The following is a 17944-nucleotide window of genomic DNA, read 5'->3' on the forward strand; positions in this document are numbered from 1 at the left end:
TGTTTCTTTGTTTTTAGAAGTTTGTTTCATGAATAAAACCTTTACAGTTTATTTGAACGGTTTTTGTTGTTGTTCCTGTTGTATATTGATAGATAGATAGATACATTGATTGCTCAGTTGACTGAGGTACACTGTGCAGTTCAAGCTGGTCTTCACTTTTCACCTTCTGACCTCAGCCTCCCACATGCTGCAGTTAGAGGTATATATATATATATATATATATATATATATATATGATGTACTCTTGGCTTAAGTTCGCTGTGCTTGTGGTTTGTTTTTGTTTCTGATTAGAAGCTAAGGCTTCATTAGTTTCTTTTCTGCTTCTCACTTGTGGCCCTATGGTCTTTAACTTTGAGAAAGGAAGAACTATTTCTGTTCTTAGTCTAATTTCAGAATTTTTTAAAGAGAATGCTTTATAATTTTATTTTTAGATTAGGAGGGCTCTGAACTTTCTGTTGCCTCTACTGCCTAGTTCTGAGATTGCAGGCATGTGCCACTTCTAGTCTTAAGCAGTGCTGGCGTTGAGGCCACGCTTAGTTTGGCTAGACAATCAGGCCAGCTGAGCTACGTTCTGACCCATGGAAAGAAAGCCAGCCTGTCGGAAAGAAACTGCCTTGTTTTGTTTTGTTTACATGAGTGCAATTTCCTGTCTTTGTTCTAGGAAGTAGTGCAGATTTTCATTGAAGATAACTTAACTTTCACTTTACCAGTCCAGTTCCGACAGTCGGTATTAAGGGAACTTTTTCAGAAAGCTCAACAGGGGTAAGTTTTGATCTTTGAATATCAGAATAAGTGTTTTGTGGATTATGAAATTGCACTTGCAAGTTACCTACAAGTTATTAACATTATTTTCAAATTTGCTGATATAATGGACAAAAAGTGTTATGAAGTATTTATTTATTCATTTTATATGTATGAGTGCTCTGTCTTCATGCACATCAAAAAAGGGATTCAGATCCCATTATAGGTGCTTCTAAGCCACCCTGTGGTTGGTTGTTGGGCATTAAACTCAGGATTTCTGGAAGAGCACTCACGTGCTCTTAACCTCTGAGTTATCTATATCTCTCTAGCCTCTGTGAAGACACTTTAAAAAATGCTTATTTTTATGTATATGGGTGTTTCCCTGCTTGAGTATCCATATACCCTGTGCATGCCTGGTGTCTTCAGAGGTCAGAAGAGGGTGTTGGGTCCTCTGGAACTGGAGTTACAGACAGTTGTGAGGTGATAGCGAACCTACGTCCTCTGGAAGAGCAGCCAATGCTGCTCTTAGTCACTGAGCCAGCCTTCAGCCCGGTGGGGACATTTTACAGTTTTTTTTCCTCTTAGTTTCTTTTAAAAATCTTGCAGTGAGAAAGTTATTTGTAGTACAGTTCTTACACTTACTTAATCTTTAGAATTCTTTTTGTATTCTTTTTTGTACATATTTTTGAATTGGTATATGGTATTTAGTAGAATACTGAACGTCATAAATGTTAATTCTCAATACTGTTCATGTTTTATAATAAAAACATTCATTTTTCTACTTTTGTGTTTTGTAGAAATGAAGCTCTAGATGAAATCTGTTTTAAAATTTGTGTTTGCAACACAGTACGGGATATACTGGAAGGCAGAACAATTAGTGTCCAGTTCAATCAACTATTTCTTAGACCAAACAAAGAAAAAATAGATTTTCTCCTTGAGGTAAGGCATTTCCCCTATCTATGGTAATAGAACATTTGTGTTTCTTTTCTGTGCCTGAGAGTTGACAGAATTAACAAATTGAGTAGCAGCAGCTGCCTTTTCTCCTCCTCCTCCCCATCTTTCTCTGTTTTCTCCTTCCTCTCTTCCCTCTCCTCTTCTGCCCCCCTCCTCTTCCTCTTCTTCCTTCTGCTTCTACTTCTTCCTCCCCTTCCCTCTCCTTTCCTTCTCCTCCTCCTCCTCTCTCTCCTCCTCTCCTTCTTTCTCAACTTCTTCCTGTTGTGTGTGTGTATGTGTGTGTGTGTAGCCCAGGCCTCAGCTTCATTGTCCTCCCAGTGGTGAAGTAGGCATGAGCCGCAGTGTTGTGTTCTGCCCTTTACACTGCCCTTTCCTCCTTTGCCTCCTTGTTTCTGCTGCACTCTTCGTTTGCATTCTTTTTACTGTTTCACTGACTGCTCTGCTCTACTGCAGTTAGGGCTGTACCCTAATGGTCTGCTTTTTTTTTTCTTCAAAGAAACATTGTTTATCTATGTATTAAGCCTGCTGTGTAGATCAGACTGCCCTCAAATATACAGAGATCCACTTGTCTCTGCCTCCCAAGTGATGAGACTAAATGCTCACACCACCACACTTGCCTAAGATTTATTTTCTATGTGTGTTTATGTGTCTGCCTGAGTTTATATGCAGCACGTGTGTGCAGGTACCTACAGAGGCCAGAAGCCATCAGAGCCTCTGGAATTAGTTACAGGGAGCTGAGCTGTATGCCATTTGTTACGGTGCTGGGAAGTGAACCCGGTCTCTGTAAGACAGTAAGTGCTCTTAACTGCTGAACTGTTTCTCCAGTCCCCAACTGTTTTTTTTTTTTTTTTTTTTGTATGTTTGTTTTGTTTTTTGAGACAATTAACTACATAGCCCTGGCTGTCCTAGCACTATTTGTGTAGCTTGGCTGGCCCTGAACCCAGAGATAACTGCCTATGTCTGCCTCTCAAGTGCTAAGATAAAGGCATGAACCCTACACTTGCCTTCAGCCCCCAGGGCTTAATTTTTTAAAACTAACAATGTTGTATTATATTTATATGTGTATTTGCTTATTGTATATATGTGTGTGTGTGCACATGCAATTGCACACATGTAGAGAGAGGTCTGGGACAGCTTGTTGGTGTTGGAACTCAAATATTATCATGCTTTTCCAAGCTCCCTTACCTGTTGAACTATCTCACCAGACCTAAAAAATTTATTTCAGTGTTCAAGTGAGCATATGTACATATGTGTATCCACCTTTTTATGAGCTCAGAGGCTAGAAGAGGGTGTTAACGCAATTCACCTTCTGTCACCCTCTGCCTAATCTTTTGAATCAAGGTCTCATTGCTGATCCTTGAGCTTGTGGTTTTTCCACTGTGCCGGAAACCAGCAGGGCCCAGGAGTCCTCCCATCTCTGCTCTCTTGGCGCTGGGTTTCATGCATCTTCGGGGACACTGAGCTTGTTAAGTGCATGCTGGAATCTGACTTCTGGTCCTTGGGATCCTCAGAGTTACTGCTGAGTGGTTTGTCAGCTGTCAAATTTTAATTGTTTCCTTTTGAGATATAGGCTGATTGCTTCGCCTACCTGGTGTCAAACTTGGTATCTTCTTAACTTGGTCTAGCTAGTGCTGAGATCACAGGCATGTGGCACCTTGCCCAACTTTACACATTTATTAGTATGGACTTGTATTGATTACAGGCATGATGAACTTTATGTTTTGTATCCAGCATCATTGCTGATCTCTGAAAAGTTTTTCTTACTGGACTGAAGATGTAGCTTACTTGATAGAGTGCTTATCTAGCCTGCACAAAAGCCCTGGGCTCCTTCCCATCACCATGTAATACTGGTTGTGGTAACACAAGTCTGTAATGGCAGTACTGAGATTCCTTCAGGAGAATGAGTTCAAGGTCATTGTCAGCTACATGACAAATTAGAGGCTGCCTGGAATATATGGGACCCTGTCTCAAAGGAAAAAGAAAAAGACGACAACAACAACAAAAAAAAGCATTATAACTTTATTTCTCAGTGTAGTAATCTGTCATAGGTATTTGTATTTCTCCCTTTTTTGAGGGTGCTTAGCAGTATTTTTTTTTTTCTTATATGTTAAAAGAATTCTTGAAACTTAGTAGAGTAGAAGGCAAATCCTAGATAGGAACTTAAAGCAACCAAGTTGTTATTCTCTTTTTTTATTTTTTTATTTTTTTGGTTTTTCGAGACAGGGTTTCTCTGTATAGTCCTGGAACTCACTTTGTAGACCAGGCTGGCCTCAAACTCAGAAATCCACCTGCCTCTGCCTCCCAAGTGCTGGGATTAAAGGCATGCGCCACCACACCCGGCTCCCAAGTTGTTATTCTTGACTACATATGCCTGAATTTATGAAAATGGTTGGTTCCACTTATTTCTTTAATGAATTCTTCTCTTGGACTTTTGTTTTAAATTACTTAATCAAATCAGTGGTTAGTGATTGAAACATAAACGTTCAGTTTTTTGGAGCAGTGGAGAGACAACTCAGTAGTTAAGAGCATTGGCTGTTCTAGAGAAGCAGGTCAATTCTCAGCACTCAATGTCAGCTCAACCATCTGTAACTCCAGTTCCAGGGAATCTGTCCAGTACCACCTTCAGGCCTCTGCAGACATCAGGCATGTACATGTGCACAAGTAGACATCCAGGCTGAACATCCAAACTCACTAAACATACACACACACCCTAAACATGAGTTGTTTATTTCGAAATCTCAACATTTCAAGCTGAGATGTGTATTCAAATGAAAATTCTGATTCCTAGGTATGTTCAAGATCAATAAACGTAGAAAAAGCTTCAGATTCTCTGAGAGGAAACATGGCTGCTTTTCTAAAGTGAGTACCTTTTTTGTTTTAAACTTAGAACTTAGTTTCATGAGAAATATATTTTTTTCTTTTTTTAGACTTTTTTTTAAATGTTATGTGTACTTGTGTGTATTCGTGTCTGTTTCTGTATGAGCACATGCAAGGGTGTCTGTGTGGAGCTAAGTGGACAAAGGATTCTGTTCTTGTATCATGTAGGCTCTGGGAATTCAACTTAGCAGCAAATGCTGTAACCCTCTTGAGCTATATTGCCCTCTCTGCACCTCTCCTGCCCCACACCCCAAGCCAGCTTTTATTTTTTGAGATAGGGTTTTGCTGTGAATATCTAGTTATCCTGAAACTCACAATCCTGAGACTTCAGAGTGCTGACTGCTGGGATTGAATGTGTGTGTCACCATCATGCCTTGCTGAGAAGTGTGTATCTGTGAGATCCTGGAGATCAAATCCAGGGCTTGCTGACAAGTCCTCTGCTGGTCTGCTACACCCACAGCATTTACTGCTTAGATACTAGGCCTCACCACATAGCTCCAGTTAGCCCTGAACTTTCAGTTCTTCTTCCTCTGTTTCCCAAATGCTGGGATTACAGGTATACACTACAGTGCCCAGCTTGAAAAGTATCTTTTACTAGTTGTGTTTATGTTTTTATACTGCCTCTATATATCTAATTAGTAAGTTCCATTTGAAAAATAAACTAAGTTGAAATTTGTCTAGTAATATCTAGCTTTAAGGTTAAGTACTCAAAACGTGTGTGTGTGTGTGTGTGTGTGTGTGTGTGTGTGTGTACACATGCATGTACCCACAGAGGCTGGAAGAAGGCGTTGGATCCTCTGGAGATGGAATTACAGGCAATTGTGATCTGCCTGTCATGGGTGATGGGAACCGAACTCAGGTCCTTTAAAAGAACAGCAAGCACTCAAAATTACCAGTCATGTAGTCACCTTCTAGACTCCTTTTTTGTTTTTTAGTTTATTATAGCACTGATATTGTAATTTAAGCAACAACCAAAGGAAAAATGTAACATGTATTTCAAAATACTGTTATATAATTTATGAAATGATAGCTTTAAATATGACTTATGACTAGTAATTGTTCGATATGAATGTTTTTCCCAAATAAAAATGTACATACTCTTGTTTTATAATGTTTTGTATTGCTCTAGGAATGTGTGTCTGGGGTTAGAAGATCTGCAGTATGTCTTCATGATTTCTTCACATGAACTTTTCATTACATTGTTGAAAGATGAAGAACGAAAGCTGCTTGTTGAGCAAATGAGAAAGAGATCCCCGAGAGTAAATCTGTGCATTAAACCTGTGACTTCATTTTATGATATCCCAGGTTAGCTCTATTCTGGTAGCTTATATTTTGTCCCTCTTCAAGATATACCTAAGGCTTTCTTTGTATTTCAGTTGGTATTTGTGTGGATAGTTAATAGAAATGTAAACAGTCTGCTGTGGCTAGATTTCGGTGTGAGCAGTTCTTGGTTCTCAGGTGAGCTAGAGGCTCATGGATATTTTATAAACTGGGGAATAGACCTGGATACCATAGTGCTCATATGTTCTTGAGGGTAAAAGTATGAATGGAGAGGAGATTGGTAAGGGAACGTGGGACCAAAAGGAATTGGGATGGTCAGCCAATATGGCTGTGCTGCTAATCGCTGGCTAAGCATTTAACTTTGAGAACATTGTCATTTTTATCTTATTTGATTTTCTCCCATTTGTGACCTTACCTATCTAAATACAAAATACAGTTCTATTATGAGTAAGATATGTTAGCCTTAAAACCACACAAAGAACAATATTAACCCACAAAACTGCTAGGTGTGTGTATGTCATTGAATGTTGATAACCTGAGCCAAAATTAGATTTTTTTCTGTGTTTTTTTTTTTTTTTTTTGTGGGGGGGGATGGGAAACCTTCCTTCTTTTCTTTTTAAAGATTTATTTATTTATTTTATGTATATAAGTAGCTATCTTCAGACACACCTGAAGAGGGCATCAGATCCCATTTAAAGATGGCTGTGAGTCACCATGTGGTTACTGGGAATTGAACTCAGGACCTCTAGAAGTGCAGCTAGTGCTCTTAACCGCTGAGCCATCTCTCCAGCCCCATTCTTCTTTCTCTTTCCCCCTATAAAGCACATATCTTGGCCTTCAAGCCTGATGGTCTGAATCTAGTTTCTGGATCCTACCTGGTAACAGGAGAGAACCAGCGTCTACTGGATGTCTGACTTCCACATGTAGGGACACACACATGCACAATGTAAAAATGCTTTATTATTGCTAATAAAGATATAGTTCATACACACTTTTGTTAATATATGTTTACAAGGGAGACTAGTTTATATTGATTTTTTTCCATATTTCTGCAAATTCTTTCTGTGGGCCAGTTAATTCACTGTTACACTTTTACTCTACTCCTAAGTGCACACATTGTAGGTTTCTGTGTGGGAATAAAGTTAATATATAATTTGAGTTACACAATTCTGTTTTCAAAATGTTTCACACTTTTAACTTACGACACTTCACATATGCTATTTCTCTTAGTTGTATCATACTTACAATTTGACATTTAATCATTAGCTGAAATAGAACGCTCTTTCTTAGCCTCAGCAAGTGTCAACATTGGCCAGTTGGAACATCAGCTTATATTATCAGTGGATCCCTGGCGGATTAGACAGATTTTAATTGAATTGCATGGTATGACTTCAGAGCGACAATTTTGGACTGTGTCAAATAAGGTAAGAAACATTTAAGAATACGTTTCTTAGTTCTATACTCTAATCTAGGAGAAACCGCAGTCTCTGTCTATTTATTTATAAATAATAAGGACTCCTTTAATAGTTTAAGACTTTCACATGACCACAATTGTATCTTTACCATTGACTGTGGAAAGAAAAAAGGGAAACACACAGTAATACCCAGTAATGTGAACAGAGATCATGTCTTACTTGTTGTGAGAACACCTCCATGGGTTTGAAACACAGCTGTAAATATAGGTAAAAATGTATATTATTTATCCTGTCTTTACCTAACAGGTCTCAAGGCTTTTGTTCTTGTCTGCTTTGTTTCTGGTTCTGAGAAATGAGCCCGAGGCTTCGCTCACTCTGGGCAGTAGTAGGCCACTGAGCCACACCTCCAACCCTGGTCATTTATTTTTGCAAATAAACTTCTCTCCCATTCTTCTAAGACCTCGATCCAAAACTTTCTCCCAACTTTAAGTCTTTAATTTTATTTCTTTTTTTCTATAGCTTCTAGAACCAGTTAATACTGCCCATGTTTACATAGATATGAGACCGTCTTCTGGAGGATAGACCTGAGGAAAACTGATTGTTCTTTAGCAGCCTTCAGCTACCAGTTGTTCCTCAGCTAGGCTTGGCCTTCATGAACCCTTCCCAGGCCATGCTTTGTCTCAAAATAAATATAGTAAAAGTTGAAATACATATAAGACACTCTCTTAGTGGGTTGTAGTTTCAGGATAAGAGGCAGTTACCATAGGAGAGACTTCAAATAATATGGCAGTGTTTCTTCATATTCTGGTTGTGAGCTTAGCTACCCATCACCTTTTGGGGGGGGACGACGACGACAGGATTTCTTCTGTGTAGCCTCTGGCTATCCTGGAACTTGCTATGTAGACCAGGCTGGCCTTGAACTCAGAGATCTACCTGTCTCTGCCTGCTGAGTGCTGGGATTAAAGTCTAGCCTTTTATAACTGAACCATCTTTCCAGCCTTTTGGCAATATTTCTGACTATATTTTTCCCCTGGTGACACTGTTTAGGAAAAGCCTGAGGGCTGGTGAGATGGCTCAGTGGGTAAGAGCACCCGAATGCTCTTCCAAAGGTCCAGAGTTCAAATCCCAGCAACCACATGGTGGCTCACAACCATCTGTAACGAGATGCCCTCTTCTGGAGTGTCTGAAGACAGCTACAGTGTACTTACATATAATAAATAAATAAACCTTAAAAAAAAAAAAAGGAAAAGCCTGAAATTCATTTATATTTTATAAGGCTTTAATACACAAATGCAGTATAGTGGAAGTTGTTCTAAATATTAAGATTTCTCCTGGTATTTATGCTATGTTTATTGGTGTTAGTTTTAAGGGGGAAATATAGCATAATAATAAGCAAACTGCCCTCCAGTTTCTGTACTTAATGGCTGTATATATTCCATCTATCTCCTCGGTGTACCTGCCTCAGTTTTATCATTTGTAAAATGAGGACCAGTATTACCTATCATGTGTCATGGTGACTTTGTACATGCTTAGCATGTGCTACCCCACTGTTGGTCCTTTGTGTTGACTGTGCAGCATCCTTTAGAAACTTTAGTCCTTAACTAGTGATCTCTACAGTGAAATGTTTATACAATTATTAACATTTTATTGCTATTTTCCTTCTTTTTGAAAATTATGTGCTTTTTGATACTTTAAAAAAAATGCAATCAGAGATCATTGAGAATGATTTGCCTTTCTCTGTATGTGTGTTTATGACTTATTTATTTATTTATTTATTTATTTTTTAGTGGGAAGTACCTTCTGTATATAGTAGTGTTATCCTAGGAATTAAGGACAATTTAACAAGAGATTTGGTTTATATTCTCATGGCCAAAGGTTTACACTGCAGTACTGTTAAGGTGAGTCAAATGTGAATGAAACATTTGTTCAGACATTCTTCAGACGCTGGTGAGATTGCTTAGTGGGTAAAGTGCTTGGTGCATGGATGTGGAGCCTGAGTTCAGAACTCATATAAAGTTAGACATGGTAGCAGGGGCCTGGAGAGACAAAAGAAACTCCAGAATTCTTGGGCCAGCCAGCTCAGTATACACAAGACTAAGATCTTGTCTCACACAGGTAGAAGGTGAAGAGCAATCTGAAGTTGTCACATACACACCATGGCACATCCACCGCACCCACAAATGTACACACACCTCATACTTCTCTAATCAGAACAGAAAGCCCTGTCTGCTAATTATGAAAAGGATTTTTATTTTCATTTATGTATGTGTTTGTAGGCGTGTGATGGTATGTGTATAATGTGTACAGATGCCAGAGGCACCCTGAATTTAGAGTTACCAGAGGTTGGGATCTACCAGACCTGATTGCTTTCTGGAACTTGGGTCTTCTTTGAGAGAAGTGCTCTAAGCTCTCCATCCCTTGTTCCCTGATTTTAATGTACTGGGTGAGATCCTAGAGCAGAGCACTATCAGGTCCAAGAATGATTTGATAAGTATGGATACCACACAGGTATAAAACAGGAAAAGGTAGCTAGGGCTGGCTACACAGAGAAATTGTCTTGAAAACATGCTCAAAAAAACTCCTTTTGAAAAAAGTATTTGTTGTGATGGATGACATATGCCTTTAATCCTAGCACTTAGGAGGACAGATCTCTGAGTTTGAAACTATCCTGGTGTACATAGGAAGTTCTGGACAGACATGGCTGCATCGTGGGGTCCTAAGAAACAAATAAGTAAAATGACTAGCAGAACACTGGGCTGTAGCCCCTGTTCCAGTAAGATAACTGAGAAAACCTTTTTATTGTGATTAGGGAAGTCAGACTGTCAGAATGGGAACAAGATGGAGAGTGGTGATAGGTGGGTGGGTGGTAGTTTGCAGTGTGTGCGCAGGAAAGGCTGTGGATTTGTTGGATATATTAGCTACTTCTATGGTGGTATGCAAAAAGTGTGCAATGGGAAACCTAGTTCAGGGCCACATTCTGAGTGTCTTGGGTGGAGAATGGTTCTTGTCATAAAATCATACACTTGAATAATAGCAAAGTCTTTGTTACTGTATAATTTCTGTTGAACTTGTTTAGTAATTCATGGAGTTATAGGTATTTATTGTAATAAATCAACAGTAAAGAAAAAGATAATTTAGCCTCATCCCCCTAGATACAAATGTATCCTTTTTCTCAGTCCCTGTAAAGATACGTAATGCTCTAGTTCAGAGGATTGACTATGCCTGTTCTCTTTCTTTTATAGGACTTTCCTCACTCCAAACAGCTATTTACAGCTTGTTTGGAGCTGGTAACAGAGTTCTCACCAAAACTCCGACAGGTTATGCTGAATGAGATGCTACTTTTAGATATTCGCACTCACGAAGCTGGCGTGGGGCAGTCAGGAGAGAGACCTCCTTCTGACCTTATCAGTAGGGTACGAGGATATTTGGAAATGAGGCTTCCCGGTAAGATTGGTTAACAAATCCAAATGCAGATTTACTTAATTGTAGGGTGTGTGTTGGGTAGGGTCTGTTGTCGTAGTAACTTTACCTCCATAGGAAAATCTCTATCCTGCAACAATTGGGAATTGAGAATATTTATTGGTAACAAGAGAAACTTTTTTCCCTGGGGTTTCCATACTGGCTATGCAAACCAGGCGATTTAAAATTGGAAATCCCTGTGACCTAGAGCCATGCTCCTGAAGACATGGGAATCACTTTGTCTACTTCCTAGTTTCTAGTTTCTCCTGGGATTCCTGGGGTTACATGGCTGTAACTGCATCTCCCTGGTCTCTGCTCTTGTTTTCATGTGGCTGCTTTTTCTCTTAGAAGGAGAACATTGATTATATTTAAGGTCTTCCTAAACCAGTATGAATTCGGGTCACTGGTTACACATGTAGAAATCTTATTTCCTGGTATGAGTACATTCAGAAGTTTCTAAGGATTTGGGTTGGGGTGAAATGAGCTTTTGCTGGACCACTCAACACATTGTAGAAACTACATTGTAAAATACATGTAAATTACATATTGTAATTTTCTTTTCTTTTCTTTTTTTTTTTTTTTTTTTTTGGTTTTTCGAGACAGGGTTTCTCTGTGTAGCCCTGGCTGTCCTGGCACTCACTTTGTAGACCAGGCTGGCCTCGAACTCAGAAATCCGCCTGCCTCTGCCTCCCAAGTGCTGGGATTAAAGGCGTGCGCCACCACAGCCGGCTTCTGCGTCCTCTCAGTCTTTGATACTGGGATTCCAAATATGCATCATCACAGCTAGGTCTTGCATTTTTATGATATCCTGTTATGGAGCTCCTGTTGGTGGTGACACGGTTTCAGTTCCAGCACTCAGGAGGCAGAAGCAGGTGAATGAATCTCTGAGAGGTCAAGGCTGTCAGTGCCACTAGAAGAGTTGGAATTGTAGGCTGTCGTCTCTGTGGGTCAGGATGTGAAAAGAAAGGTGTTTCCATTTAAAAAAGAAGCAAAACCAAAAGTCTGTCTAGTACGTGCCTGTGTGTAAGGATGCCTTTGCAGATTCAGTGAGAGAACCTGTCTGAAACAAAACAGAACAAAAGGTTGAGAGGGGCTGGTGAGATGACTCAGCAGTTCAGCACTCGCTACTCTTACAGAGGACCTGGGGTCAGTCCCCAGCACTCACATGCGACTTAGAGCAACCATTTCTAACTCCAGTTCCAGGAGAGTCAGTGACCTCTTCCGGATGCAGGCACCAGATTCACTGACTCAACATTGTGACTAAGGATGCGTTATGTTCTTACTCCGAAAGTACGGTACAGTCTGATTACTGGTTTGAGCTATAAAAATTGACAACATGCGTCAGTATATTTATTTAAAAGGAAACAGTGGTTAAACAAGCTTTGGTGACTTTTTTCCATGCTACTTTTGTATTTTAAATGATTTTTAATACATTTATTTATTTATTCATTCATTCATTCATTTATTCATAGGTAAGGTCTTTTGTAACCCACACTGCCTTTACAGTTGTTGTGTTGCCTAGGATAACCTTGAACTTCTGATCTTCCTGCCTCCCTGAGTGTTAAGATTAAAGACCTTTTGTTTCCAAGCTTGGCTTCTCCAACTGTTTCTTTCCTTGCTTTTTAGATATTCCTCTTCGTCAAGTTGTAGCTGAAGAGTGTGTTGCTTTTATGTTAAACTGGAGAGAAAATGAATATCTTACTCTGCAAGTTCCTGCATTTTTATTTCAGAATAATCCATATGTAAAGGTAATTAATGTTTAATCTAAAATGATTATCAGAGTATTGGTATTTTATATTATTAGTACTCTATTAATGTACCCATTTCATTAGTTCCTACCACTCTGAAATTTGTCTGATTTCTGTAGTACCTCATCAGTTAAGGCGCACACTTGTGGGTTGGTAGAGAAGTCCATGTTTTGTACTGGGATGTAGCTTAGTTTCAAGAGCTCTTTCCCAGTGTATATGAGAACATGAGAACCCAAGCACCCTTTGATTGTGACAGGGTTTCAGTATATAAACCTGGCTGCCTTGAAACTCAATGATTTGTCTCCCTCAGGTTCCCAACAAGTGCTGAGGGCTATATGTATGCAGTTTCTGCCACCTCCCCTTCTCCTTCTTTTTAAAATAGAAATTGTCTATTATCTATTAAGAAAGAGAACCATCCTGAGAGTGTGGCTGGGCTAGTGGGTTGAGGGTAAAGCCTGTGTTATCTTTTAACACAATAACATAATCATATAACCAAGGAAAATTTTTTAGCAGATGACTAAAATAGTCTCTTTTGAAATAATACAAGACCATCTAGTCTCCTCCTTTGATCAGAAAGGGAGACATTGTAATATAATGGCAACAGCACAGGATTCACAGGCACACAGTTCACTGACACTCTTGAGTAGACGGTTAGGGAGCAGGAGCAGTTAGTGCCAGCAGTATTGACCTTGTGGAATAACAACTCGGTTAGGTTTTTGTTGTTGTTGTTTTGTTTTTAAACTTTATTATACATGTATGGGTGTTTTGCTTGCATGCATGTCTGGTGTCCTCAAAGGCCAGAAGAGACATTGGATCCCCTCCCTATACTTGAGTTGCAGAAGGTTGTGAGCAACTGTGTGGGTGCTGGGAATTCACCTTGGATCCTCTGAAAGAGCAGTCAGTGCTCTTAAACTGTCTCTCCAGCCTCACACTGAGATTTTCAGTCTGACCACAAGGCCCTTTAAGGTGCTTTGGTAGGTGCATGTCCTGCTAACCTCCTCTGCGGACCTCACAGTGCTCCTAGGATGCTCTTCATGCTTCTGTGCTCTGTCTGTGCTGTCTGCTCTCCCTGCTGGAATGGCCCTCCACTGGCTTATGTGTTTCCAAATTTTCTTTTCTTCTAAATGGATGAATCACTTTCTCTTCTTGCTAGCTTTGTGCTCATCTTGATTTTGTCATAGTGTTAACATTGTTTATGCTGTGTGACAGTCTGTCTTTCTTGTGATATAGTAAGCTCTTGAAAGCAGTTAATTTTATATCTTGTGCTCTATATGTTATCTAGCACATGTGCTCAAGATGGTTTATAGAGTTCAGTTTATTTGAGATGTTTAACATTTGGGGGTAGGGTAAGATTTTTCCTTTTGAGAAAATTTCTAATATGTAACTTGGACTGGCCTCAAACTTGATATATAGTTCAGTCTAGCCTCACATTTGAGCTCCTCCTACTTTAGCCTCTCCTAAGTGCTGGAATTTTAGACATAACCACTACTCCCAAGATCTCACCTTTAATTAAAGTTACCTGTTTAATAAATTCTGTGATCTTCGATTAGCACATGATCCATGGTGTGTTAGCTCCTTCTTTGCTGCTGTGTGACTCTAAATCTGAAGCAAACACTGAAGTGTATTTATGGAGTATCAGATATTTGGTGAACTATTTAGATTTTTCTGTTTGAAAATTTTTATAACAAAAAACCCCAACAGTTTTTGTTTGTCACAATTCTGCTTTTTCTCCAGAAGAAGCGACCTAAAATAGTAGAGGCTCCATTAAAGAACTTTTAAAATCCAGGTTCAGTTTTGTGGGCACTGGGGTTTCCTGATGGAATTGAAGAGCCTCTTATTTTTGCCATGCCAAATTTCCTAGCTAGCTGGCTGAAGAGCGTCCAGGGGACTCTTCTGTCTCTACCTCCTATCTTGCAGTAGGAATACTGAAATTACAGATGAATCACATCCAGCTGTGGCTTTTATTTTTTTAAACATGGGTTTCAGGGATAACACTGAAGTTGTTAGGTACAGTCAGGCTTGCATGTCAAGCACTTTTATGCACTGGGCCATCCCATTGGCCTTGAATTTGATTTATACTTGTATTCTCCCCTTTTTGTGGCCCATCTTTTCTCTTCTTTTTGCTTTCAGTTCTATTATTTATTCCAAGGTTGGTTCTACATTTTAGGGCCTTAAGTCAACTTTAGATCATCCACCTTGTGTAATCTTAATTTTATCTTGACTGAGGCTGGTGAGGTGGTTCAGCACGTAAGGGTGCTTTGCACCAAGTCTGACCGCCTCGGTTAGATCCCTGGGAGCCTATGGTGGAAGGAAAGCTCTCCAACATTGTACTGAATACTGAAGGGAAGTGTGTGAGTGTTTGGGGAGTTATCTATGTCTTCCCTCCATTGTGCCCTTATTATAAGACTATCATGTGAATTAGAGTCTCTTGACTATAGTTTTGTTTTTCACATTACAGCTTGGACAGCTTTTAGCAGCCACCTGCAAAGAACTTCCAGGCCCTAAAGAGAGTAGACGGACTGCTAAAGACCTCTGGGAAGTTGTTGTTCAGATCTGCAGTGTGTCTAACCAGCACAAACGAGGAAATGATGGCCGAGTTAGTTTGATAAAGCAGAGGGAATCCACATTAGGCATAATGTATCGGTATGTTTCTCTCAGTGCTGTTTTTGCATTTGCATTAGTTTACATTTCCTGTACTTTTCCCAGAACATCTTATCTTATAGATTTGTAAAGATAGATAATCTTAGCTTTGGTGGAGCTCACTGGCAAAGTATTGCCTAATGTTCACAAGACTGTGGGTTTTTTTCTGTACACCACAACACAAAAACTCAAAATATATAATCTTAAAAATTCTGGAGATGGGGCATAGTAGCACACACTTAATCCCATTTAATCACTTGGGAGATAGAGGCAGGAAAATATCTGAGTTCAAGCCAACCTGGTCTACACAGAGAGTTCCAGGACAGCCACGGCTACAGAATGAGACCCTTTCTCAAAAACCAAAAAGAGGAAAAAATTGTGTTGATGTAATGGCTCAGGGAGTTTGTCACCAAGTCTTACATCTCAAATTTAATCCCACTCACATGCTAGAAGAAAGGAGCCAATTCTTGCAAGTTGTCTCCTGATTACCATCAAACCACAAAACATGTGTATGTATGTGCGATGTGAATAAATGTAATCAGAAGAATTCTTGGGTCCTCTTCTCGTGCTCCCCTCTGCCTGGCCTCTCCTGGAAATACTGTTTTGTTTAAGGAGACTGTCTACCATCAATGTAATTAATTATTAATTAATGGCTTTGTTGGGAAGGAGGCTTGTTGCATGTGTGTGAGGTTAGAGGACAATTAGATAAGTTGGTGCTCTCCTGTTTTCTCAAGTATATTCCAAGGATCCAATTCAGATACTTATATTTGTTGGCAAGTGCCTTGATCCCCTGAGCCAACTTCCAGCCCAGAGATTTAATTTAATCACCAAATTAAAAATCAGTCTACAATTAGATAGTACTGAGGAATTTATGTGATTTAAATAGAGAAGAAATGTTACTAGCTTATAATAACAATGGATATGATATAGTTTTCCCTTTTTGTTTTTTTCTCAAACCAATCTCTGTGTAGCCCTAGCTATGCTGGAATTTGCTATAGACCAGGCTGGCCTTGAACTCAGAGTGCCTGCCTCCACTTGCCAAGTGCTAGGATTAAAGGCCTGTACTACACCAGGTGGCTACACATACTTTTCATAACTGGAACTAAGAGAGAGGAATAAGGCATCATATTATTTATATTCTTTATTTTATTTTAATGTTTGATATTAAGCATATAAACTTTTTTTTGTAGGAGTGAACTACTTTCTTTTATCAAAAAATTACGGGTAAGTTTTTTTTTTTTTTTTTGGTGATTACTGAGTTTTAGGAATGACTGGAGATTTCAATTGCCGGTTTAATCACAAACAAAATGTGTTTATAGTGATCTTTATTGATCATGGGATAGTCTGAATCAAGAGATGAATTTTGTACTTGTTGGTTTAATGAGTACAGTGAGGTCTTTTTTAAACTAAGAATGTCTTTGCCTAAGTAAGTGTGGTGGTGCACAGTTCTGCATACTTGTAATATAAGCCCTTGGAGAGCTGAGATAGGATTTCAAATTTGAGGTCAGCCTGGGGTATGTAAGGAAACCTTGTCTCAAAATAATATACAAAAATTAAATCACAGCCTTCCCACCCCTGTACCCTCCAACATATAAGTCACCCCTAAATGTGTGAGGCTCTGGCTTATTTCTTAATTGATACCAACATCATGTTTACTTAATGGTCAATATCTAGGTTTTGATTTTTAAATATCATCACTTTAAATGAATACATAGGTCAATTCTTTGGAGGTAGCTAGAAGTCCTGCCTGGAAAGATATCAAAAGTTACATAAAGGAAGATGCTGGGGAGATGCTCAGTGGCTGAACCTTTGCTTGGGCTGGGGGCCAGGAGGTTGGAAGGTGTGGCTCAATTTCCTAGCGTTGCTCTTCCAAAAACATGGGAAAGAAAAGAATAGAAGAAAAAAAAACCCTAATACAATAGTGATTATAAGCTAGGGGCATAAATGTGATGATTTAAGTATATATTATGTGCTATAATTTTATTGTGAAACTGAAAAAAAAATTTAATGTGCTCCACTCTAGATGCCAAATTCCCAAAACATAAAGGTTTCTTGTAAGAAAATACTTGGCACTGGGCAGTGTTAGTCCAAGCCTTTAGGGATTGCAGAGACAAGTGGATCTCTTGAGTTCTAGACCAGTCTGATCTACAAAATGAGTTCCAGAACAGCCAGGGCTACACAGAGAAATCCTCTCTTGAAAAATGAAAAAGAAAAAAGGAAAGAAAATAGAAAATACTTGGTGTCTCTGAGACTGACAGGACACACTTGTAGGCACACACACTTTTTAAATGTTCTTGTGTTTTCTTCCTCATAGGAACCACTGGTTTTGACTATTATTTTATCACTCTTTGTGAAGCTTCACAATGTTCGGGTCAGTATCTTGTAATTTCATTTAAAAATTATAGAAAAGAAATTTCTTTAAATTATACTGCTTAAAACTCAAATGCACATTTTTCTTTCTCAAAGGAGGACATTGTGAATGATATCACAGCCGAGCACATTTCTATCTGGCCTTCTTCCATACCTAAGTAAGTAGTAGTATATAATAAATGTATTTAGAAATTATCCTACTTGGTATCAATACTCTGAGATAAGTGAAGACCACAAGTGTGTAGGATTCTACAGACATCTTGGTGTTTCTCAGCTGTATTTGTTATCTTCCTAGCAATTACGAAAGTACTTTGTTTTAGAATTCCCTACAGAGCCGGGCATGGTGGCGCACGCCTTTAATCCCAGCACTTGGGAGGCAGAGGCAGGCGGATTTCTGAGTTCGAGGCCAGCCTGGTCTACACAGTGAGTTCCAGGACAGCCAGGGCTACAAAGAGAAAC

General features: G+C 39.2%; 1 protein-coding gene across 1 annotated transcript in view; it reads left to right on the plus strand.

Annotated features, from left to right (window-relative positions):
• Ints8 (integrator complex subunit 8) overlaps positions 1-17944 on the plus strand; it is a 48870-nt gene that overhangs the window by 17352 nt on the left and 13574 nt on the right. The window contains exons 9-20 of the mRNA XM_021159236.3: positions 662-762; positions 1539-1680; positions 4484-4554; positions 5702-5877; positions 7144-7277; positions 9056-9166; positions 10511-10712; positions 12354-12475; positions 14934-15118; positions 16306-16339; positions 17430-17486; positions 17582-17643. Coding sequence (XP_021014895.1) covers positions 662-762; positions 1539-1680; positions 4484-4554; positions 5702-5877; positions 7144-7277; positions 9056-9166; positions 10511-10712; positions 12354-12475; positions 14934-15118; positions 16306-16339; positions 17430-17486; positions 17582-17643 — 1397 coding nt within the window. The remainder of the gene's footprint in view (positions 1-661; positions 763-1538; positions 1681-4483; positions 4555-5701; positions 5878-7143; positions 7278-9055; positions 9167-10510; positions 10713-12353; positions 12476-14933; positions 15119-16305; positions 16340-17429; positions 17487-17581; positions 17644-17944) is intronic.

Source organism: Mus caroli, unplaced genomic scaffold (assembly GCF_978045245.1).
Source record: "Mus caroli unplaced genomic scaffold, Mus_caroli_1 scaffold_6, whole genome shotgun sequence".
Taxonomy (NCBI): domain Eukaryota; kingdom Metazoa; phylum Chordata; class Mammalia; order Rodentia; family Muridae; genus Mus; species Mus caroli.